General features: G+C 34.7%; 1 protein-coding gene across 10 annotated transcripts in view; it reads right to left on the bottom strand.

The window, feature by feature from the left end:
• LOC118546233 (uncharacterized) overlaps positions 1–27,350 on the bottom strand; it is a 567,633-nt gene that overhangs the window by 176,078 nt on the left and 364,205 nt on the right. For all 10 annotated transcript variants that reach the window (XR_013448159.1, XR_013448158.1, XR_013448160.1 and 7 more), the window contains one exon: positions 16,249–16,327. Coding sequence is in view for 5 of the 10 variants with exons in the window: in XM_078073052.1 (XP_077929178.1) it covers positions 16,249–16,327 (79 nt within the window). In the remaining 5 variants the exon portion in view is untranslated. The remainder of the gene's footprint in view (positions 1–16,248; positions 16,328–27,350) is intronic.

Genomic DNA, 27,350 nt, shown 5'->3' with positions numbered 1-27,350 from the left:
GTTTTGTGGTGTTTATATCTGCTTTGATTATAATCGAAATTCTTCCATTTAGTTTCCATCTCTTATATTTCCCATACCTAATTCTGCTCCAGTGTCCTCCCAAGGTGCCACCTGTGCAGTACACCCTAGGGACCACCACCCTGGGTTGTGCCCATTTATCTCCAGCTGCCCTGACAGGGCACCCCACTGTGCAGAATGTCTGAGAACCCCCAATAAGTACCTGCTTCAGCTTCAGCTATCCTACCAGGCCACCCTCTGCATGGTGTACCCCAAGACCACCTGACCTATTTCTGCTTCAGCTCCAGCCAACCTACCAAGGTAGCCCTGGTGCAGAGTGCTCTTGGACTCCCAGCCCACAACTGCTATAGCTCCAGAAAGGCAGCCAAAGCCACCAGGCACATGCAATCCACACAGGAGACATTTCTGCACAAGGCCATTCCATCAAGACTAGATAAAGAAGAAGAAAGAAAGAAAGAAAGAAAGAAGAAGAAAGAAAGAAAGAAAGAAAGAAAGAAAGAAAGAAAGAAAGAAAGAAAGAAAAAAGAAAAAAGAAAGAAAAAGAAAGAAAGAAGAAAGACTAGAAAAAGTAGCTCTTTCATTGACTTCACAGAAACAAAGTCAAACAAAATGAGGAGGCAGAGGAATATGCTCAAAATGAAAGAATAAAGTAAACCCCACCCAAAAAAACACTAAACAAAACAAAGATGTGTAATTTACCTGATAAAAATGTTCAAAGTAATGGTAATAAAGATGCTCACCACTGTAAAAAAGAGTGGATGAATTCACTGAGAAGTTCAACAAAGAGATAGAAAATATAAAAATGAAGCAATTGGAGTTAAAGAATACAATAAATGAAGCATAAAATATACTAGAAGGAATCAATGGCAGATTAGAAAATTCAGAACAGATCAGTGATATAGAAGACAGGGCATTGAAATACACCCAAGCTAAACAGCAAAAAGAAAAAAACAAAACAAAACATTTTTTTAAAAATGAGGATAGGTTAAGGGGCGCCTGGGTGGCTCAGTCATTGAGCGTCTGCCTTCGGCTCAGGTCATGATCCCGGGGTCCTGGGATCGAGCCCCGCATCGGGCTCCCTGCTCTGCAGGAGGCCTGCTTCTCCCTCTCCCACTCCCCCTGCTTGTGTTCCCTCTCTCGCTGTCTCTCTCTGTCAAATAAAATCTTCAAAAAAAAAAAAAAAAGTGAGGATAGGTTAAGAGAACCCTCAGGAAACACGAAGCATACTAACATTTGCATTATAGGGGTTCCAGAAGAACAGAAAGAGAAAGGAGCAGAAAATTATTTGAAGAAATATGGTTGAAAATTTCCCTGACCTAGGGAAGGAAATAGACAACCAGGTCCAGGATTCACAGAGAGCCCCAAACAATAAAACCCAAAAAGATCTACACCAAGACACATAATAATTAAAATGTCAAAATATTAAAGAGAAAAAAAAAAAACCCTTAAAATCAGTGAGAGAAAAACACTAGTTATGTACAAGAGAAACCTCATAGGGCTGTCAGTTGATTTTTCAGCAGAAATGTTATAGACCATAAGGGAGGGAGTGGCATAATAAAGTACTAAAAGGAATGGTAATCATTCAGAACTGAAGGAGAGACAGTTTCCCAAAAAGTTAAATGAGTTTGCCACCAATAAACTGTCCTTATAAAAAATATTAAGAAGACTTCTTTAAGCAAGAAAAAAAAATAGAAGATGTGAAAGGTAAAAAATTCACAAATAAAAGCAAACATACAATATAGTAGATCAACCACCTTATAAAGCTAATGTGAAGGTTAAAACACAAAAATAGTAAAATCAAGTATATCTAAAAAAACTAGTGTAGGTACTCACAAAATAAAAAAATGTAAAATATGAAACATATACATAAAATATGGAAGTGGAGAATAAAAATGTACTATTTTTAGAATGTTTTTGAACTTAAGAAACCATCAATTTATATAAACTGTTATATATTTGGGTTATATAGGAACCTCATGCTAACAACAAACCAAAAACCTATGATACACAAAAACTAAAGAAAAAAAACTCCAAGCGTAAAACTAAAGACAGTCATCAAACACAAAAGAAGAGAACAAAAGAACAAAAAAAGTACTACAAAAACAACAGAAAACAATTAACAAAATGGTAATAGCACATATCTATGAATAATTACTGTAAATGTAAATGGTCTATATGCTCCAATAAAAAAAATATAGGGTGACTGAATAGATAAAAAAGCAAGACGCACCTATATGCTGCCTAAAGGAGAGTCACTTTAGTCTTACAGACACAGAAAGACTGAAAATAAAGGGATAAAAAGATATGCCATGTCAAGGTAAACCAAAAAAAAAAAAAAATTGAGGAAGAGGAGGAAGATGAAGTAGCAGCCAAACTAGCAATATTTATCTAAAAAAAAAAAAAAAAAAAGACCTTAAAAAAAAGCTGTAATAAGAGACAAAGTAGGTCATGACATAATGATAAAGAGAAATAAAAAATATCTGCATTAGAAAGGAAGAAATTAAATTTTCAGTATTTGCAGATGACATGACACTATACATAGAAAACTCTAAAGACTCCACCAAAAATTATTAGAATAAATCCCACAGGAAGACACAAGAATTGTAAATATATTTGCACCCTACACAGGAGCACCAAAATCCATAAAGTAAATATTAACAGACATAAAGTGAGAAATTGATAGTAATACAATAATAGTAGGGGATTTTAACACCCCACTTATGTCAATAGATAGATCATCCAAACAGAATATCAATAAGGAAACAGTGGCTTTGAACAACACTTGTGCTCAGATGTACTTAACAGATACATACAGAACATCCTACCCCAAAACAGCAGAATACACATTCTTTGCAGTTGCACATGGAACATTCTCCAGGATAGCTCACATTTGGCCACAAAACAAGTCTCAATAAATTTAAGAAGATTGAAATCATATTAAGAATCTTTTCTGACCACAATTGTAAGAAGCTAGAAATCAAGTACAAGAAAAAAGCTGGGAAAAAAGCATAAACACATGGAGGCTAAACAACATGCTACTACTTAAAAAATATGTCAATGAATAAATCAAAGAGAAATTAGGAAATACATGAGGACAAGTGAAAATGAAAACACAACAATCCAAAACCTTTGGGACCCAGCAAAAACAAGAGAGAAGTTTATAGCAATACAGGTCTAGCTCAAGAAACAAATTCTCAAATAACTAGCCATACACCTAAAAACACAAAACAAAACAAAACATAGGAAAAAAACAAAGTCCAAAGTTAGGGGAAAGAAGAAAATAATAAAAATCAGAGTAGAAGTAAATAAAATAGAAAGAAAAAAATAGAAGAGATTAATGAAACCAAGAGGTGGTTCTTTGAAAACTTAAGCAAAATTGATAAGTGGTCAGCCATATTCATTAAGAAAAAAAGAACACTCAAAATCAGAAATGAAAAATGAGAAGTAACAAAGTAAAACCAACATCACAAAAATACAAAATATTATAAAAGAATACTATGAAAACAATATGTTAAAAAATAGGACAACCTAGAAGAAATAAACTCCTAGAAACCTACCATCTTCCAAACTGAATCAGGAAGTAATAGCAAATCTAATTAAATCAATTAGTAGTCACAAGGATGAATTGGTAATCCAAAACTCTCAACATACAAAAGTCCAGGACTAAATGTCTTCACGGGTGAATTCTACAAACATTTAAAGAAGAGTTAATGCCTATTCTTCTCAAACTATTCCAAATAATAAAAGACAAAGGAAAACGTCCAAATTTGTTGTATAAGCCCGGAACTATCCTGATATTAAAAAGAGACAAGGACACTAAAAAACAAACAAACATACAACAAAACAAAACAAAACAAAACCTCACCTCAGGCCAATATCCCTGATGAACATTGATGCAAAAACCTTTAACAAAATATTAGCAAACCATATTTAACAATAAATTAAAAGGACCATTCACTGTGATCAATTGGGATTTATTCTGAGAATACAGGATGTTTCAATATTCATAAGTCAATCAATGTAATACACCACATTAACAAAACAAAGGATAAAAATCATGTGATAATCTCAAAGGATACAACAAAGCATTTAATAAAATTCAACTACTGTTCATGATAAAAACTAAAAGTGGATTGAGAGTGAAGATACCTCAACATAATAAAGTCTTTACATGAAAAACCCACAGCTAACATCAGACTGGACAAAAACAATATTTCCTCTAAGATGAGGAATAAGACAAGGATGTCTACTATCACAATTTTTATTCAACATAGTACTGGAAGTCCTAGCCACAGCAATCACACAAGAAAAAGAAATAGAAAGCATCCATTTTGGAAAGGAAGAATTCAAATGGTCACTATTCGCAGATGACATACTATATGGAAAACCCATAAGACTCCAACAAAAAATTATTACAAGTAATAGATTAATTCAGTAAAGTTCCAGGATACAAAATTAATACCCAGAAATCTGTTGCATTTGTATACACTAATAAGGAAGTAGCAGAAAGATAAATAAACAATTCCATTTACAACTGTGCCAGAAAGAGTAAAATACCTGGGAATAAATTTAACCAAGGAGGTAAAAGACCTATAGTCTGAAACTATGAAACACTGATGAAAAAATTGAAAATGACACAAACAAATGGAAAGATAGTTGTGCTTTGGGACTGGAAGAATTAGTATTGTTAAAATATCCATCTACCCAAAGCAATCTACAGATTCAATACAGTCCCTATCAAAATACCAACAGCATTTTTCACAAAACTAGAAAAAATAATATTAAAATTTGTATGGAACACAAAAGACCATGGACAGCCAAAGCAATCCTGAGAAAGAAAAACAAAGTTGGAAGTATCACATTTCCAGATTTCCAGATAGACTACAAAGCTGTAGTAATCAAAACACTATGGTGCTGGCACAAAAACAGACACATAGATCAATGTAACAGAACAGAAGGGCCAGATATAAACCCAGGTTTACATAGTCAATTAATCTACAACAAAGGAGGCAAGAATATACAATAGGGAAAAGACAGTCTTTCAGTAAGTGATGATGGGAAAATAATTAGGCAGCTACACATAAAAAAATGAAAATGGACAACTTTCTTATATTATACACACAAATAAATTCAAAATAAGGAAGGTAAGACCTGAAACCATAGCATTCCTAGAAAATAGGCAATAATTCCTTTGACATTGGCTTTAGCAACATTTTTCTAGATATATACCTTATGCAAGGGAAACAAAAGCAAAAATAAACTATCAGAACTACAACAAAATAAAAAGCTTTTGCACAGCAAAGAAAACCAACAAGTAAACAAAAAAGGAACCTGCTGAATGGGAGAAGATATTTGCCAATAATTTATCTGATAAGGGGTTAATATCCTATGTGTGTGTGTGTGTGTGTGTGTGTGTGTGTGTGTGTAAACTTACATAGCTGAAACCAAAACCCCGACAATATCTAATTTAATAAGCAGGCAGAAGACCTGAATAAACATTTTTCTGAAGAAGACATACACATGGTGAACCAACATAAAACAAGCTCCACATCACTAATCATCAGAGAAATGAAAGTCAAAACCACAATGAGATATCACCTTACACCTGTCAGAATAGCTAAAAAAAATAAAATAAAATAACAAAAACAAACAAAAAAACAAATAATAAGTGTTGGCAAGAATGTAGGGAAAAGGGAACACTTATGTACTGTTGGTGGAGATGTAAACTGATGCTACCACTATGGAAAACAGTATGGAGGTTCCTCAAGAAATTAAATATAGACATACCATAGGAACCAATAATTCCACTACTGGGTATTTACCTCCCCCATAAAAACAAAAACAATAATTCTAAAACATATATGCACCCCTATGTTTACTGGAAGATTCTTTAGAATAGCTAAGATATGGAAACAACCCAAGTGTCCATAAATAGATGAATTAATAAGGAAGATGTGGTATTTATGTATAATAAAATATTAGCAGTAAAAAAGAATGAGATCTTGCCATCTGCAACAACATGGATGGACCTAGAGGGTATAATGCTGAGTGAAATAAGTCAGGGAGAAAGATAAACACCATATGATTTCACTTGTGTGTGGAATCTGAAAACAATATAAATGAATAAACAAGGAATGGAATCAGACCCATAAATACAAAGAAAAAACTGCTTGCCAGAAGGGAAGGGACTGGGGAATGGGCAAAATAGGTGAAGGGGAGTGGGAGGTACAGTCATGAATAAGTCACAGGAATAAAAAGGCATAGCATTGGTAATATAGTCATTGGTGTTGTAATAACATTGTATGATGACAGATGGCAGCTACACTTGTGGTGAACAGAGCATAATGTATAAAGTTGTTGAATCACTATGTTGTGCACCTAAAACTATTATAACATTGTGTTCCCACTATGCTCAAGGAAAAAAGAAAAGGATCATTCACCATGATCAGGTAGGATTTATTCCAGAGAGGCAATGTTAATTCAATAATTGCAAATTAATCAATGTAATACATCACATTAACAAAAGGAAGGATAAAAACCATATGATCATATCAATAGAGTCAGAAGAAACATTTGACAAAATTCAACATTCCTCATGATAAAAACTCTCAACAATATGGGTTTAGAGAAAACATACATCAATGTAAGAAAGGTCATACATGACTGAACCACATCTAACGCTATACCAATGCTCAAAAACTGAAAGCTTTTCCTCTAAAATCAGGAGCAAGACAAGGATGTCCTTCTCAACACTTTTATTCAACATAGTACTACAATACCAAACTGCAGCAATCATACAAGAAAAAAAATAAAATAAATCCAAATTGGTAAGGAAACAAACTGTCACTATTTGCTGATGACATGATAGTAAATGCAAGAAAACCCCAAAGACTGTACAAAAAAAGTGTTAGAATAAATGAATTCAGTAATTTTATAAGATACAAAATTAATATCCAGAAATCTGTTGCATTTCTATACACTAATAACAAAGTAGCAGAAAGAGAAATTAAGAAACAACCCCATTTACAATTGCACCAAAAAAAAAAAAAAAAAAAAAAAGCAAATACCAAGGAATAAATTTAACCAAAGTGGTGAAAGACCTATACTCTGAAAACTGTAAGACATTGATGAAACAAATTGAAAATGACACAAGGAAAGGAAATAGCATGTTCATGGATTGGAAAAACTAATACTATTAAAATGACTATACCACCCCAAACCACGTACAGATTCAAGGCCATTCTAACAAAATATTAATAGCATTTTCCACAGTACTAGAATACTAAAATTTGTATGGAACCATAAAAGACACCAAAGCCAAAGCAATTTTGAAGAAGAAAGCTGAAAGTATCACAATTCCAGATTTGAAGATATACTGCAAAGCTATACTAATCAAAACAGTATGGTACTGGTACAAAATAGACACGAGATCAGTAGAACAAGATACAGAGCCCCAAAATAAACCCACACTTATATGCTCAATTAATGTACAACAAGAAGCTATAATATACAATTAGGAAAGAAAGTCTTTTTAATAAATGGTGTTGGGAAAACTGGACAGTTACATGCAAAAGAAAGACATTGGGCCACTTTCTTACCCTAAAAAAAGGGGTAGAGTAGCTGAATAGACATTTTTCCAAAGAAGACATACAGAAGGCCAACAGATACATGAAAGATGCTCAACATCACTAATCATCAGGAAAATGCAAATCAAAACCACAATGAAATATCGCCTCACACCAGTCAGAATGGCTAATATCAAAAAGACAAGAAATATGGAGAAAAAGGAGTTCTTGTGCACTGTTGGTAGGAATGTAAATTGGTGCAACCATTATGGAAAAGTGTATGGAGGTTTCTTATAAAATTAAAAATAGAGACTAATAAGAGAAGATGAAGTGTCAGAGTAGGAGGACCCTGAGCTCACCTCATCCCACAGACACACTGAAGCAACAACTATGTGTACTGCAAATAACTCTGAAGATGACCTGAATCTCACAGAACAGATTTTCCAGCCTTATAGAAGGCCAAACTGAAAAGGGTAGGAAGAACAGGGATGCAGACAGGAACCAAACACCTATTATGACTGACCTCAAATAGGAAGAACATCACAAGCATTGAGGAGTGAGATTATCAGTCCCGTACCAGGCACAACTAACCCTGGTGATCCACACAGATAAGATGAGTCTCCATAATATCTGGCTTAGAAAATCAGCAGGGCTTAACTCCAGGAGAGACAGAGGGGACAATAGAAAACAGCCTCTGCTCTTAAGGAGGCAGCATACTAAATAATGTAGCTTGAGACACAGCTCAGAACCAGTCATTTGAAAAGTGCCTGGGATTTCCATAAAGGAGATTTATTGACTAATCAAGGGACATATCCAAAGGGCAGGGATCTGCAGGACATTTCTCCAGGGACAAAAGTGCTGGTGGGAATCATTGTCCTTGCCCTCCCCAGGCTAGATATACAGACACTTGTGGGAAACAGTTCTAACACTCTCTATCTACACTGCCAGTCTTAGCACTCCCCTGCAGACCTGCTGCACCTAATATGCCTACCTTGGTAGTAATTCCACCAAAGCAGCTCCCTTTCTGTGACACCCAGCCAATAACTCAGGATGGAACTGGTGGCACACCAAAATGACTCCAGCCCTGGGGAGGGGTGGGGAGGATAATCCCACATACCAGCATGCCAGTAGTCCTTGCTGCTGGGCCTTTTAGATGGCTGCACAGGGATTAGGCCCTGCCCTTTGGTATGCCAGCAGGTGAGGCAGAGAGCTAATTGCAGACAACTAGGCTGAATACCAGCTGCACCCACTAGCATGCCCACAGCAATCATGGCTCAGCCACAACCAGAGAATGCACACAGCCCACACAGGGGACACCCCCGGAGTGCCTGGTTCTGGTAACCAGTGGGAATTGCACAAATGGTACTGTAGGATATCTTCTACTTTCAAGACCAGGAGACGTAGCTGCCCTACCAATACATAGAAACAAACAGAATGAGTTAGACAAAATGAGGAGAAAGAAGAATATATATGCCAAATGAAAAAACAAAGTCACAGAGAAAAAGGTAAATAAAACAGAGATAAGTAATATTACTGATAGAGTCCAAAGTAATGGTCATAAAGATACTCACTGAACTTGAGAAAAAAGTGAATGAACTCAGAACTTCAACAAAAAGCCAGAAAATAGAACTAAGAACCAGCCAGAGATGAAGAATACAATAACTGAAAAATGAAAAGTACACTAGAGGAAATCAGCAACAAATTAGAGGGTGCAGAAGAGCAGATCAGCAATCTGGAAGATATGGTAATGAAAAGCAACCAAACTGAACAGCAAAAAGGAAAAAAAAATTAAAGAGAATAAGGGTTTTTTTTTTTTTTTTAATTTATTTATTTTAGAGAGAGAGGGATCAGGGGGAAGGACAGAGGGAGAGGCAGACTCCCCGCTGAGTAGGGATACCAACACAGGGCTCTATCCCAGGACCCTGAGATCACGACCTGAGCCAAAGGCATCTGCTTAACTGACTGAGCCACACAGCTGCCCCTAAAGAGAATAGGTTAATGGAACTTTGTGACATCAGCAAGTATAATAACATTCACATTATAGAGATCCCTGAAGAAGAGAGAGAAGGGGGCAAAAAACTTACTTGAAGAAATAATAGCTGAATACTTCCGTAATTTGGGGAAGAAAACAGATATCCAGATCCAGAAAACACAGAGAACCTGTACAAGATGAGCCCAAGGAAGTCTACACTAAGATGCAAAATAATTAAAATGTAAATAATTAGAAAGAATTTTAAAAGCAGCAAGAGAAAAGAAAACAGTTTTATGGGAATTCCTGTGTATGTAACTATCAGCTGATTTTTCATAAGAAATTTGCAGGCCAGAAAAGAGTGGCATGGCATATTCAAAATGCTAAAAGGATAAAAACTACAACCAAAATATTCTACCCAGCAAGCTAATCACTGAGAAATGACAAAGGGATAAAGAGTTCCCCAAACAAATGTTAAAGGGGTTCATCACCACGAAACCAGCCTTACAAGAAATGTTTAAGTAGAAAGGAAATGTGATAACTACTTTAAAGGATACTTTAAAGGTGATAACTACTAAAAGGATAATTACTTTTAAAAATCACAAGTAAAAGCAAACATATAGTAAGGGAATTATGTTAATCACTTATAAAGCCAGTATGGAGGTTAAAACACAAAAGTAGTAAAATGAGTTATATCTATAAAAATTAGTCAAGGGATACATAAAAAATATGACATCATATACATAAAATGTGGAGTGGAAGTTTAAAACTTAGTGCTTTTAGAATGTGTTTATACTTAAAAGACAATCAACATAGTATAAACTGTTGTACATTTAGGATGTTAAATATGAACACAACAGTAGCCACATATCAAAAACCTATAATAGAAACAAAAATAAAATAAAATGAAGAAAAAGAACGTTAAGCATACCACTAAAGAAAGTCATCAGAACACAAAGGAAGAGAGCAAGTAAAGAAGAAAGGAACAGAGATCTACAAAAACAACCAGAAAACTATTGACAAAATGGCAATAAGTACATATCAATAATTACTTTAAATATAAGTTTTCTAAATGCTCCAATCAAAAGACATAGGGTGACTGAATAGCTTAAAAAAAAAAAAAAGACTCATCTGAATGCTGCCTATGAGAGACTCACTTCAGACCCCTGGACACATATAGACTAAGAAAAAGATATTTCATGCAAATGGAAATGCAAAGACCACAGTAGCAATACTTATATCAGACAAAATAGAGTTTAAAACAAAGGCTATAGCAAGAGACAAGGCATTACATAATGATAGAGGGATGAATTCAATAAGAGAATATAACAATTGTAAATATCATTGCACCCAAAAGTGGAACAGATAAATACATAAAGCAAATATTAACACACATAAAGTGAGAAATTGACAAATAGTAGAGGACTTTAACACCCCAATTACCTGAAAGGTAACAAAGCAACAAAGAACCATAGATTCTAATGACATCTTAGGTCAGATGGACTTGATCAACATATACAAAACATTCCATCCAAAAACAGCAGAATATATTTCCAAGTGCACAAGGTACATTCTCCAGGTTCAAGCCTCAATAAATTTAAGAAGACTGAAATCATACCAACCATCTTTTCTGACCACAAGGGTATGAAACTAGAAATCAATTATAAGGGAAAAAAAAAATGGAAAAAACACAAACACATGGAGGTTAAACAACATGTGTAAAAACAACCAATGGGTCAATAAAGAAATCAAGAGGAAATCAAAAATACCTGCAGACAAAAGAAAATGAAAACAAAACAAAACAAAACAAAACAGTCCAAAATCTTTGAGACCCAGCAGTTCTAAGAGGGAAGTTTATAGTGATACAGGCCTACATTATAAAACAAGAAAATTCTCAAACTACTAGTCTTATAGCTAAAAGAACTACATAAAGAAGTAAAAAGACCAAAAGTAGCAAAAAGAAGGAAATATGAAAGAGTAGAAATAAAGAAAACAAAGAGTAAAAAAAAATTTTAAAAACATCAACAAAACCACAAGCTGGTATTTGAAAAGATAAGCAAAACTGATAAACCTTTAGCTAGACTCATCGAGAGAAAAAGAGGACTCAAATAAAATTAGAAATGGACCAGAAATAATGAAGAACTATAAAAGAATACTATGAAAAATTATATGTCAACAAACTGGACAACTTAGAAAGCAATGGATAAATTCCTAGAAACATATAATCTTCCAAAACTGAATCAGGACAAAATTAAAAATCTGAACAGACCAATTGCTAGTAACAAAACTGAAAAAAAAAAAAAAAAAAAACCTCCCAAAAAACAAAAGTTCAGGACCAGATGGCTTTACAGGAGAACTTTACAAAACATTTAGAGTTAATACTTATTCCTCTCAAAGTATTCCAAAAAATAGAAGAGGAATGATAACTCCAAATTCATTCTATGAGGCCAGCATTACTCTGATACCAAAAACAAAGACACTACAAAAAAAGAAATATATATAGGCAAATATCCCCAATAAACATAATTGCAAAAATCCTAGAGAAAATATTAGCAAACCTAATCAATGCATTAAAAGGATCATTCATAAGCAAGTGGGGTTTATTCCAGGAATGCAACATGGGTTCAAAATTCTCAAATTCGTCAGTGTGGTACATCACATTAACAAGAGGAAGGATAAAAATCATATGACCATCTCAATAGACTCAGAAAAAGCATTTGACAAAATTCAACATTTGGTCATGATAAAAATGCTCAAAAAAGTGGATGTAGAGGGAATATACCTCAATATAATAAAGGCCATATATGACAAACCCACACTTAACATCATCCTCAATGGTGAAAAACTGACAGCTTTTCCTGTAAGATCATTAACAAGACAAGGATGTCCCTCTCACCACTTTTATCTAACATTGTACTGGCAGTCCTAGCCATAGCAATCAGACAAGAAAAATAAATAAAAGCCACCCAAATTGATAAGGAAGAAGTTAAACTGTCACTATTTACAGATGACATGATTCTATATATAGAAAACCCTAAAGACTCCACCAAAAAACTATTAGAATAAATGAAATCAGTGAAGTTGCAGAATACAAAATTAACAAACAGAAATCTGTTGCATTTCTATACACTCATAACAAAGTAGCAGAAAGAGAAATTAAGAAAGCAATCCCACTTATGACTATCCCCAAAGGAATAAAATACCTAGGAATAAATTTAACAAAGAAGTGAGAAACCTATGTCCTGAAAACTATAAGACATTTATGAAAGAAATTGAAAATGACACAAATAAATGGCAAAATGCACTATGTTCAGACATTGTTAAAATGTCCATACTGCCCAAAGCAATCTACAGATTCAAAGCAATCCCTATCAAAATATCAATAGCATTTTGTACAGATCTAGAACAATAATAAAATTTGTATGAAACTACAAGGACCCCAAATATCCAATATACTCTTGAGAAACAAGAATGAAGCTGGAGTTACAATTCCACATTTCAAGATACATTACAAAACTATAGTAATCAAAACTGTATGTTATTGGCACAAAAATTGACACAGATCAGTGGAACAGGATACAGAGCACAGAAATAAACCCACAACTCTATGGTCACTAATTTATGACATAGGAGGCAAGAATATACAATGGGGAAAAGATAGCCTCTTCTATAAATGGTACTGGGAAAACTGGACAGCTGCATGCAAAATAATGAAACTGGACAACCTTCTTACATCATAGACAAAAATAAACTCAAAATACATTAAAGACCTACATGTGAGACCTGAACCAAACTCCTAAAAGAAAACATAAGCAGAAATTTCTTAGACATCACCCTTAACAACATATTTATGAATGTATCTTTTAAAGCAAAGGAAACAAAAGCAAAATTAAACGATTGTGACTACACCAAAATAAAAAGCTTTTGCACAGAGTAAGAAACCAACAAAACAAAAAGGCAGCCTATGGAATGGGAGAAGGTATTTGCAAATGGTATATCTCATAAGGGGTTAATATCCAAAATATATAAGGAATTTATACAACTCTACACCAAAATAAATTTTAAAAAATCCAATTTAAAAATGGGTAGAAGACCTGAATAGACATTTTTCCAAAGACATATAGATGACCAGCAGACACATAAAAAGATGTTCAATATCACTATTCATCAAGAAAATGCAATCAAAACCACAATGAGATATTATCTTACACCTGTCAAAATGGCTAGAATCAAAAAGACAAAGAAGTGATGATGAGAGTGTGGAGAAAAGGGACCACTTGTACACTGTTAGAGGGAATGTAAACTGGTACAACCACTGTAAAAAAACAATATGGAGGTTCCTGAAAAGATTAAAAATAGAAATACCATATAATCCTGAAATTCCACTACTGGGTATTTACCCTCCCCCAAAAATGAAAACACTAATTCAAAAAGATATATGTACCCCTATGTTTATTGTGGCATTATTTACAATAGCCAAGATATGGAAGCAACCAAGTGTCCACTGATAGATGAATGGAAAAAAGGTGTGATATATGTGTGTGTGTATGGAATATACATATATGATATATATGTGTGTGTATAATGAAATATTTCTCAGCCACAGAAATGAATGAAATCTTGACATTAGTGACAACATGGATGGACCTAAAGGATATTACATTAAATGAAGTAAGTCAGATAAAGACAAATACCATATGATTTTACTTATATGTGGAATGTACAGAACAAAACAAATGAACAAATAGACTCTTAAATACAGAGACCTGGTTTCCAGAGATGGATATGGGTGGGGGATGCATTAAATGGTGAAGGGATTAAGAGGCACTAACTTCCAGTTATAGTTATAGAATAAATAAGTCATGGAGATGAAAAGTACAACATAGGAAATATAGCCAATAATATTTTAATTATGTGTGTGGTGACAGATGGTGACTATACTCATCATGGTAAATATTAAGTAATGTATAAAATTGTCCAATTCCTATGTTTCACACCTCAAAATAATATAACATTGTATGTCAACTATACTTCAGTAATAAGGGTTTAAAATTTTTTTATTAAAAATAGAAATACCATGCAATCCAATAATTCCACTATTGTGTTTTTACCCAAAGAAAATGAAAACACTAATTCCGAAAGATATATGCACCCCTATGGTCATCACAGCATTAATTATTTACAATAACCAACATATGAAAACAATCAGTGTCTGTTGATAGATGAGTGGATAAAGATGTGATAAATATATACACAAGAATATTATTACTGAGCCATAGAAAAGAATGAGATCTTGCCATTTACTACAACACAAATGGATCTAAAGGGTAATATGCTAAGTGAAATAAGTCAACCAGATGAAAACAAATACCATATGATTTCACTTACATGTGGAATCTAAAACCCAAAACAATGAACAAACAAACATAAAACAGAAATGGACTTCATAAATGCAGAGAGTTTGGTTGCCACAGGGGAAGGGGCTGAGGAGATGGACAGAGTAGGTGAAGGGGATTAAGAGGTAAAAATTTCCAGTTATAAATTAAATAAGTCATAGAAATGAAACATACAACAACGGGAAAACAGTCAATGATAATAATAACAACAATAAAGAAATACTTCGGTTTTTCGTTTCTTACATACTTAAAGACTCTGTGAGGGCAGCTCCTACCTCTCTCGGGCCAAGAGAGGTGAGAGATGGTTTGGAGATGTGAGAGATTAAGTGCTAATGATATCACTGGATAGGGGGCCCTCACTCAGAGGTACATCTCATCTTTGCTCCCATGTACTCCAACAGGTTGGGAATCTGAGCAAGAATGGAACTCTGAGTCACTTTAACCTAGAACACTGAGAAATAGAAGACTGACAAAAATAAAGTGACTCAGGGAAGTGGAGATGATTGCATGGAGTATCCAGAGCTGAAGAAGGCCAGGTTCTTGATATTTAGTGTCCCCTGGCTCTGGAGTGGAGCAGTTAGACCTTCTTATGTTCCTAAGAAGTGGGGAAAGTTGGAGAGCAGGTGGACCTCAAGGGGGGACATCAAGGCCAGGGCAAATAGACTTGAAACACAAAGTGGCCACATTCTGCTAACCAGAGGCCAGGTGGGAATGCAGACCCTCAGGCAGGGTGACCATATAAATTATTTTCCAAATTAGGGCAATTTTGAGAGTGAAAGGGGACAATAACTGGCAAAATGCCAGGACAGTATGTATAACTGGGACTGCCCTAGGCAAATGGACATATAGCCCCCTACTCCAGCAGATGCCAGTGTGGGAAAATATACCTAAGAACCAGGCAGGATTGTATACATGCCACACGTGGACACTTGGTAGTTGCAAGGGTTTAGATGCTTCTACCAATGCCAGGATGCTCTGTAAGCATCCTTAGAATTTAAGTATCATCCTGGAGGACAAGAAGACAGAGGTAAATCCTAAATAGATTGAATTTAAACCTGAAATGTCTGAATTTACATGAAACAGACTAAGATTGCATTTTGTACCAAAAGACAAAAGGGTTTTGAAATAATGATTAAGTTGAACTATCGAAAATAATGCACATTACTAGTCTTGCATAACCATGACTGTGGCTTGAAAATATTGTACCTGCTATACAAATATTATAGGATGGATCTCAACAAAAGTAAATTCAATATATTCCTAAAAACATAATCCACAATGATTAAAGTTTGGTTCCTACCTGAAAGGTTCTTCTCAGCATTAGCATTTTTCCCCCTCATCCTGGGGTGGAAATGAAGCCAAAATGCAGAAGGAAGATCCTGTAGGAGAATAGATGGTTGGTGAGAGAAGCTGAGCCTGAAGATACATAATTGCACCACGAAGTTTTACATATTTCATCTGGTGAGGTCAGCACCACTGACAGTCACAACCCCATCAACTCCTGTTTAGCCTTACCTAATATCACAGTTTCAGTTGATTGCACCTTCCTTTTATATGCTTGCTGAATCTACCATGTGCCTTTGTCATAGCACTTACAGTAACAGTTAATATTCAACAAGCATTTGTCATGAGTCAGGCCCTGGATTAAGCACTTTATGTGTGTCATTTCACTGAACTCCTATAATAATTCTTTGTTAAGAAATCCCAATGAAATGATGAATACTACTATTATTTTGATTTTACACATGTGAAAACTGAGACACAGTATAGCAGACTGGCTAGGTGTTTACTGAACCTATTTCCCCTTCTGCCTAGGCACATATTCGGGCTACTTGTCCCTGTTTAGTTCTTGCCAACGGAGTGTAAGTATGCTATATTCCACTGCCAGGCCTGACTCAGACAAACCTCTGGTGTGATTCTCCACCTTCTCTCTTCCCCACCTGTTAGCCGGATGTCAATGCCCTAGGCAGTCATCATTCATCCTTGGTCCCCGAATGAACAGTGTGAAGCAGAGCTTTCTTTTCCCACCCAACTCATGCCATTTCTTGGATTTTATAAAAGCAGTAAGTAAACTTCCATTATGTTAAACCAGTGACACTGTGTCTTTGCCAGTGCCTAGCATTACCTTGACAAATACTCATAGTGAGGTTGTCAAGTATCATATATTAACTAGTAAGTGGTTAAGTAAGGATTGTATATCAGGTAGTTTAGTGCAAGAGCCTGCACATCTAGACAAAATGCTACTGTCTCACTAAATGTCCTTTACCTGTTTCTCATTAAACTGAGTTCCTTTTTGGAGGGGATTTATTTTTCATTCTAATTGTTAGTATTTAGTACTTATAATAAACTCAAATAGAGTTGAATGGGATTTAATTGAATTGAATGAGATTTATTTAACCAGCATCATCATTTCACATCCCCATTCTAACAGAGTTTTATTTTAAACTAGCATTTTCAAATCATTTTTACCTTCCCCAAATCCATTCTCTAAATTCCTGGAAGTTATTTGTGTCTCAATAGAAGTCCAGTCAATATGTTATAATTCATTTTGACACTTTCTATGTAAGCAACTCTTTTGGCATTTTCAATCATGTTTATGTGAACCATTCAGATTCAGCAATGATTGATTCAGTTCAGGTAGTGAGTTTGGCACTTTCCTATGTCATTAGTTTCACAACCACCTCATGAAATGTGTATTATCTCCATTTTACAGATGAGCAAACAATGAGTAAACCAAGGCTCAAAAATGCTTAGGGACTAACCTAAAGCTAATTATTAAAAGATTTGGGACTAACACTCAAGTGTACTTTCTAGTCCATTGGTGGGTGTTTGCTATTTCTAACATGGTGCCTTGGGCAATTTGTTCAGGGTCTTACACATATTAAGAACTCAAAAGTTTTTACTGATCAAGGCATGAAAATATACTGAGTGATGAAATATAGTAGAAACAACTAATAGTTCACAATTTGAGTGAGGCTACAAAGACTATATCAAATAACAGTTGTAATGAAGATAAGCTTGGGACTTAATCAGATGAAGGAGGTATGAGCTCTTAGGTATGTCATGCTATAGCTCTACTGAACTGGGAGGGTGTCGTTAAGGGAGCTTGACAGAAGTCCAATGGCAAGAGACAGGCCTCAGAATTAAGTCACAGGATTAAATATATATCCTTTTAAAATAAAAACATAATTAAAATATTTTCAGGCCATCAATATTCAAGAGAATCCATCACCAGTAGGCCAGCACAGCAAGAACTGTTAAAGGAAGTTCTTCAGGCTGAGAGAAAATTACAGTTGGAAATTTATATCTATACAAAGGAACATTGGAAATGGTAAATATGTGGGTAGGTGTAAAAAGTATTCCCATTTCTTAATGTTTTTATTGCCATCTAAAGAAAAAATTATACTATATTATGGGGTTTATAATAATTGTAGAAATGAAGCATATGACAAGAATAGTGTCAGTGATTGGATGGATCGAGTGTAAGATTCTTGTATTCTATGTAAAGTGACAGATCAGAAATCCTAGAAAAGCAACTAAAATTGAGGAAGTATAGCTAAAAAGCCAATAATGAAAGTAAAATGAAATATAAAAGGAAGGCAGGAAAAGCAGAAAAAAAAGGAACTAAAAGAGATAAAACTACTAAAAAATAGATCATAAAATAGTACATCTAATGCAGCTATATCAACAATTACATTATATATAAACTAAGAAAATGCCTCAATTAAAAGAACGATTTTATCAGACTATATGAAAAGCAAGATCCCAGTAAATATTTCCAGGAAATATGCACTGAAAATATAAAGCCACAGATTTTGTAAAGGAATAGAAAAAGGATACATCAGACAAACAGTAATTTAAAGAAAGCTGGATTGGCTATATTAATAATACAGACTAAGGAGGCTTCAGGAAAAGGAGCATAATTAAGGATGAAGGGTAATATTTTATTATGATAAAAGTGTCCATTCATCAAAAGGACACAGCAATCTAATATGCAAGCTCCTAATAACAGACCTTTAAAATCATGAGGCAAAACTTAAGAGAACAAAAAGGAGAAATAAATTAGTTCACAATTAGAAGTGGAAATTTCAAAACTCTTTCCTACTTGATAAAGCAAGTAGATGAAAAAGGAAACCTCTTTGTTATTTATTTTTTAATTTTCAGAGAATATACTTCATCTCAATATTAAAAGCATTGATACTGGACTTACAGCCAGTCTTAAAATTCCTGAAATACTTGAAAATTAAACAGCATAATTAAATTATCCATGAGTCCAAGAAGAAATCCCAAAGTAATTTGGAAAATATTTTAAACTCAGTAATAACAAAATCATGAAATATCAAAATGTGCAAATTGCAGCTGTAGCATTGCTTAAAAGGAAGTTTACACTTTTAAATATATTAGAAAAATAAATCTCTAAAATAACCTAAAGATCCACTTGAAGAAATAAGAATTTAAAAAAAAATAAAGGGATGGAAATAATAAAGATAAACAAAATTTAATGATATATAAAAAATAGGCAAACTATAGAACAAATCAGCAAAACCAAAGTTTAATTCCTTCAACCTATCTACACATTTGATTCTAGTTAGAATGATCAAATTAGAGATGGATTAAATTGGGGGTGAAGGAGGGAGAGCACACAAGCATGCATGAGCAAATTTTTATTACTCCATTAATCCAATCTCTACAGATAGAAAAAATAATAAGGGACTATTATAAACAGTTTTATGTCAATAAATCTGACAACTTGGAAATCAAGTATAGGGTGACCAGATGTTGGGTATAAGGAGAGCACATGTTGGGATGAGCACTGGGTGTTATATGCAACTAATGAATTGTTGAACACTACAACAAGAACTTATGATGTACTATATGTTTGCTAACTGAACATCAAGAAAAATTTTTAAAAATTTTAAAAATTCCTAGAAAGAAAACTTATTTCAGACATTGAAAATAAAAATTCTATTATATAAATGCATAAAATTAAAAAAAATTCCCACATGGAAAACACCAGGTTTACATCATTTCACTGCAGTATTCCATCAAACTTTTAAGCAAGAAGTAATACCAATCTTATATTAAAAATAATCCATTTCATTGAAAGAAAAGAAACAAGTGGAATACTTGCCATCTTCTTTTATCTGGCTATTATATACCTGATATTAAAACCAGACAAATACATCATAAGGAACAAAACTACAAACCAATATTCTTCATGAATATAGGCACAGGAATCCATAACAAAGTATTAGCAAATTGCATCCAGCAAAATAGAGAAGTTTTAATACATCATGAGAAAGAAGAGAAAACAAAAGCGAAAATAAATTCTTGGGACTACACCAAAATAAAAAGCTTTTGTACAGCAAAGGAGACCATCAACATAATAAAAAGGCAAACTTCTGAATGGGAGAAGATATTTGCAAATGATATATCCAATAAGGGGTTAATACTCAAAATATATAAAACTTATACAACTGTACATCAGAAAATAATTGAATTAAAAAATAGAAGACCTGAATAGACATTTATCTAAAGAAGACATAGATGGCCAACAGACACATGAAAAGATACTCAACATCACTAATCATTAGGGAAATGCAAATCAAAATCACAATATCACCTTACACTGGTCAGAGTAACTAGAATCAAAAGGAAAAGAAATAAGTGTTGGTGATAGTGTGGAGAAAAAGGAACCCTCATGCACTGCTGATGGGAACGTAAATTGGTACAGCCACTGTGGAAAACAGTATGGAGGTTTTTAAAAAGTTTAAAATAGAAATGCCATATGATGCAGTAATTCCACTACCGGGTATTTACCCAAAGAAAACAAAAACCCTAATTCAGAAAGATATGTTCATCCCTATGTTTGTTGCAGCATTATTTACAATAGCCAAGATATGGAAGCAACTTGTGTCCATTAATAAAAGAATGGATAAAGAAGATGTTATACACACACACACACACACACACACACAGAATATTACTCAACCATAAAAAGAATGAGATATTGCCATCTGCAACAACATGGATGGATCTAGAGGGTATAATGCTAAGCGAAATAAGTCAAAGATCAATACCATATGATTTCATTTATAAGTGGAATCTAAAAAACAAACAAAACAGAGACAAACAGACTCTAAAATACAGATAACAAACTGATGGTTGTCAAGGGGAGGCCAGTGGGGGAATGCACAAAATAGATAAAGGCGGTTAAGATATACAAACAGTTATAAAATAAATCACAGAGATGAAAATTACAACATAGGGAATATAATCAATAATATTGTAACCATGCTATTTGGTGACAGATGGTGACTACACTTATTACACTGAGTAATTTAAAGAACTGTTAAATCAATGTTGTACACCTGATACTAATATAGCATTGTTAATTATACTTCAATTAAAAAATAAAGAAAATGTGAGGTGCCTTGTCATTTAGTTTGTGGGAACTTTAGTACCTATTTAACATCTGAAAATATAATAATACTACCTTTATCACACATAACAGAATAGGAATAATTTAATATACCAAATAGTTCCAGATTTTTGTATGGGTTCTGTAACTACCAGAGACTTTAGACGAAACACTTTAACATACTAAGTCTAACATTTATCTTGGAGATTCAAAGTGACAATAAATGAATATATTTAATGATGAATTAAGGGCCAAACAACATGGCTGATAGAGGAAAATAACAAACGAATGGATGCATATTCTAAGAAACTTTCTTGTTAAAACATTCACAAAGGGAGAAATATATATTCAATTCTAGGGGTAATGTATGTAAAAAGTAGATGAAAATCTTCTTTAAATTTCAGACAATGATAGAAAGCATTCAAAATCTAACCAAAGTTTTGGTTCTCATGGTCTTGGCTTTTGTGCAAAGCCTGAAGAGAGAGACCGAAAAGGCTATATAGTGAGTAAAACCATTCAGACAGAAAGAACAGTATTGGATATGGAAGTTTATTAAGAAGCAGAAAATTGTGCTTGAGGAATTGTAAACCATGTTCACTCATCATATGAGTGAACAAAGAATCTCCAGGTTAATTAGATGAAGAATATACTACTTAATGGAAAAAAGGAAGGAAACAGTAGGTTTTATAAAGGTGAGTCTCACTTTGAGCAGAAATCAAAACAGAATATGGTTAAATATTTAACACATAGGTCTTATCATGTGGGGCATGAGACTGCAGGAGAAGGTGGCTTATCATGTCCCACCAAACTCCAGGAGGTGGGGGATTACAACCATCCAGAGAGGTCACATTGAGTAATTGGACCATGATGTAAACCTTATAAATAAGTTTTTCTCATCCATGAAAAACAGCCATGATATTTTCCTGTCTGTTTCATACTTTTAGGACATATAGTCTACTTCAACTAAAATGATGTGCACCAATTACAATGTTTTTAAATTTTTTTCTAATGATACACACAAAAAAATTGAATCTAGCAAAATAGAAAAACCTTAATACATCATGAGAAAGAAGAGGTGTTCATCCCAGGAATGCAAGGTTAATTTAACACTTAGAAATCAATCATTGCAAATTGTAATATTGAGATTACATAAAGAAGAAAATTTTTACGATTAATTCAATGGATACCCACCTAACATTTCACCAAATTCCACCCTAATTCATGATTTAAAAAAACCTAAAAACCAAAAAAACTTTTAACATACTAAGAATACATACAAAGTTTCTAAGCTTGATAAAGGGCACCTATAGAAAAGGTACAAATATGATCACTCTTAGTAGAGAAAGACTGAATCATTTCCCTTAAGACGGAATAAGACAAGGGTGTTGGTTCTCCCTATTTTTATTCAGTATTGTACAGAGGAATGAAAGAAGTAAAGCTGTCTTCATTTGCAGAGAACATAATTATTTACATAGAAAATCCTCAGGAATCTATACAATAACTATAATAAGTAAATACAGAAAATCACAGGATATAGATAATTTATTGCCTATAAATAAGCAACAAGCCTTTGAAAAAATTATAAATAATACCATTTACCACAGACTCAATAAGAAATATGTTTAGGAAATGTTCACAGAAGCTTTATTGATAGTCTCACAAAACTAAAAACTACCCAAATATTCATCAATAGGAGAAAGGATAAGTTGTGGCATATCTGCATATTATAACTCTATTTAGTAATAAGATGGAACAGATTATTAATACATACAACAATGTGGATGAATTCCAAAAATAATATAAGCCAGAAACAAAGAGTATATACTATAAGATTCCATTCATCTAATAAAGAAGATGTGGTATATATATACAACGGAATATTATGCAGCCATCAAAAGGAATGAGATCTTGCCATTTGCAACGACGTGGATGGAACTGGAGGGTATTATGCTGAGCGAAATAAGTCAAACAGAGACAGACATGTATCATATGACCTCACTGATATGAGGAATTCTTAATCTCAGGAAACAAACTGAAGGTTGCTGGAGTGGGGGGTGGGGTGGGAGGGATGGGGTGACTGGGTGATAGACACTGGGGAGGGTATGTGCTCTGGTAAGCACTGTGAATTGTGCAAGACTGTTGAATCACAGATCTGTACCTCTGAAACAAATAATGCAATATATGTTAAGAAAAAAAAAAAGAAGAAGAAGAAGATAGCAGGAGGGGAAGAATGAAGGGGGGGAAATCGGAGGGGTAGACGAACCATGAGAGACGATGGACTCTGAAAAACAAACTGAGGGTTCTAGAGGGGAGGGGGGTGGGAGGATGGGTTAGCCTGGTGATGGGTATTGAGGAGGGCACGTTCTGCATGGAGCACTGGGTGTTATGCACAAACAATGAATCATGAAACACTACATCTAAAACTAATGATGTAATGTATGGGGATTAACATAACAATAAAAAAATAAAAGTAAGATTCCATTCATCTAAATTTCTAGTACCAGTAAAGCTAATCTATGGTGAAAGAAATGAAAATTGGTTGCTTCAGGGCAATTGGGACAGATTTGGAGTAGGCACAAGAGAGCTAGCTATTTGGGATGATGGGAGTGCTATCTTAATAGGTATGTGGGTAACACAAGTAATTACATTTATCAAAGTTAATTGAACTGAATATCTGATATCTGTGCATTTTATTGTATGAAAATTATAATCCAATCAAAAGAAAAGAAAAAAGTAGAGGGAAAAAAGGATGGAGGAAGAAAAGGAGGGAGAGAGGGAAGAGGGAGAAGGAACAGAAAATAATTCTGCTCAGAAACCAGGCAGAATCTGAGCCAACAGTTTGAGATTATGTTGCCAACAGCTGAGAAAAGAAGAGAGTAGGACTCTAAAGGGTCAAGGCCCAGCCAGCATTTTGTAATTTTTCAAGTGGCCAAACTAAATCTTGATACAAAACGAAAACACATTTTGGAGAAGCAAAGTGGAAAAGATGAGCTCTAAACTCTGACTTCTGCTCTATTGATTTTAAATAGCAGAATTATAAAAGTCCATTCTCAAGGAATCATCTGTGTAGTTCTCTTATTTAGTTCCTTTAACTTGGAATATAAAAGTTGTGTTCCAAATTGCCCCCTGTATTTCTGCCAAACTTTTATGTGAAGAATTGGGTGGCAGGTGTTTCATTCTGTAGTCATTCTTAGAAGGGTTTGTTCCCATGTTTGAATGGAATCAGTTGTACACTACTCCCCTCCCCCAAGTCTCTCATTGCAGCCTGGCCTGAAATCTATTCTTCTGGAGTACAGTGGAATGTTAACCCACTTATAATTGCAGTGACCATTCATTTCTCTCTCTGTTGCTTTGCTGTGCCAAGCACATCAGAGCTAAATTCTTGGCACAGATGCTTTTGCTTGTACTAGTAGGAAAAAGATACTATTCTGACTTGAAGTGTATGCACTAGAGGGAAATGAAAAAAAAGGCCTAAAATAACTGAGGGAGGGGTATGTTAACAGCAATAATTGCAACTACATTGAAGTACTATCAGTCTGTGTGGACAAGATCAGAAAAAAATATTGCCTCGAGAGCAGAAACACCCCCAAACCTAATAGAAGATAGATCAATTCACATGATGCGATATAATCCTCATAGCCATGCTACTGGGTAGTCATTATTACTATGCCTTTTTATTTCAGATCGTGAAGCAGGTTTAAAGATAGACAATAACAAAACCGCAATGAGATACCACCTCACACCAGTCAGAATGGCTAAAATGAAAAACTCAGGAAACAACAGATGTTGGCAAGGATGCGGAGAAAGGGGAACCCTCTTACACTGTTGGTGGGAATAAAACTGGTACAGTCACTCTGGAAAATAGTTTGGAGGTTCCTCACAATGTTAAAAATAGGGCACCTGGGTGGCTCAGTTGGTTAAGCGGCTGTCTTCGGCTCAGGTTATGATCCTTGGGTCCTGGGATCAAGCCCATATCTGGCTTCCCTGCTCAGCGGGGAGTCTGCTCCCCCTCTCCCTTGGATACCCCCCCACTCATACTCTTGGGTGCATGCACCCACTCTCTCTAATATTTTTTTTTAAAAAGTTAAAAATAGAGTTACCTTACAACCCAGAAATTGCACTTCTAGGTATTTATCCAAAGGATACAAATATAGTGATTTGAAGGGGCACCTGCACCCCAGTGTTTATAGCAGCAATGTCCGCAATAGCCAAACTATGGAAAGAGCCCAGATGTCCACCGACAGATGAATGGATAAAGAAGATGTGGTCTATATATACAATGGAATGTTACTCAGCAATCTCAAAGAATGAAATCTTGCCATTTGCAAGGACACGGATGGAACTACAGGATATTATGCTAAGTGAAATAAGTCAGTCAGAGAAAGACAAATACCATATGATTTCACTCATATGTAGAACTTAAGAAATAAAACAGATGAACATAGGGGAAGGGAAGGAAAAATAAAAGACAAAAACAGAGAGAGAGGTAAACTATAAGAGACTCTTAACTATAGGAAACAAAGTGAGAGTTGCTAGAGGGGAGGTGAGTGAGGGGATGGGATAGCTGGGTGATGGGCATTAAGGAGGGCACTTGAAGTAATGAGCACTGGGTATAGTATGCAACTGATGAATTGCTAAATTCTACCTCTGAAACTAATAATACACTATATGTTAATTAAATTGAATTTAAATAAAAATTTTTTAAAAAGATAGACAATAACTTGGCTGAGGTAAAAAATAAGTTCCACAAGTGGGATTTGGGCTTTTATGTATCTAGTTCCACATTCCACTTTCTTTCTACTATCTCAGCCTGTTCTATCACCCCAAGGATCTAGCATGGTGCCTGGCACTGAATGGGCCTCAATGAATAGGTATTGAATGAAAAGTCTACATAAAAGTGAGCCCCTACAAGAAGTAGCCAGAAGGCCTGGGAGAAAACCCAAGTCTAACACGTATGTCTAGAGTATCTCCGTTTTCTTAGAACCAGAGGAAACAAGGAAAGCTGAGATTTAATTAACTATATTAAAGAATATATTGCTTTTTAGTAAGAGGATTCATGTATTTTTAAGAACCAGCATTTGAAGAAACACATTAATAAATTACTTGAAAAATTTATGGCATGGTTAGGAATTTCAATGACTAGAGTCTAAATGCACATGAGATCAGAGACCTGAGGCTACCACAGTAATCACCAAGGGTGTGTTTATTTTATAACTCTCAAAGTTGCTTGACCTTCACATTATACCATGACAACCAATCACCATCTATTCTATTGGGGTATGGCAGCCAAAGTGATTGACAGTCAAATCCTAGTTGAGTTAGACATGTATTCAGGGACAGATATTGATTTCGGGGGGGGTGGGTGCTTTAATTTGTTTTTATATTGTTTTTACATTGGGTCAGTGGTCTTCATGTTTCAGTGAAGCACTCGACATTTTATGGAAACTTCTGTGGATATGCATCTCTTTTGGGAGAGGTTTCATAACCTTAATATTAGTAATGAGTCCATGACACCAAAATTATGAAACCCCATTCCAGACCTTAAAGTCTAAGCGATGTCCGCAGTCTCCATTTCTCAAGCTGCACTCTAATAAAAATAGTATCCATGGTGGTGGAAACTCCAAGCATGGAGGGGAACACAGATGACCTCCTCTAGATGTTTATCCATTGTCAAAGTACCCACCATCATTTTGATATCCCTTCTGTGATCACAAGAACAAAGGATGGACTAATGGAAGGCTGGTATCCTGTAGACTAGATTTGTTTTCATCACAGTGTAAGAGTTGACAGTGTATTTTCTTCAGCAAGGCCTTGGGCCAGCCATCTTTCCTCTTTATGGAGGTATTTTTCTGGGAGATGTTGTTTGTCCAGAATACACAAAAATGCCTGCAATATTTCCTGAAAATCATGCATACTGTTCCTGAAGCATCTGAACATATAAAAATTAATAGTGATGATTCAAACTATGTGACACTCTGGAA

This window comes from Halichoerus grypus, chromosome 5, assembly GCF_964656455.1.
Source record: "Halichoerus grypus chromosome 5, mHalGry1.hap1.1, whole genome shotgun sequence".
Taxonomy (NCBI): Eukaryota; Metazoa; Chordata; class Mammalia; order Carnivora; family Phocidae; genus Halichoerus; species Halichoerus grypus.
Note: the sequence above shows the minus strand (reverse complement) of the source record. Positions and strands in the feature narration are given on the sequence as shown.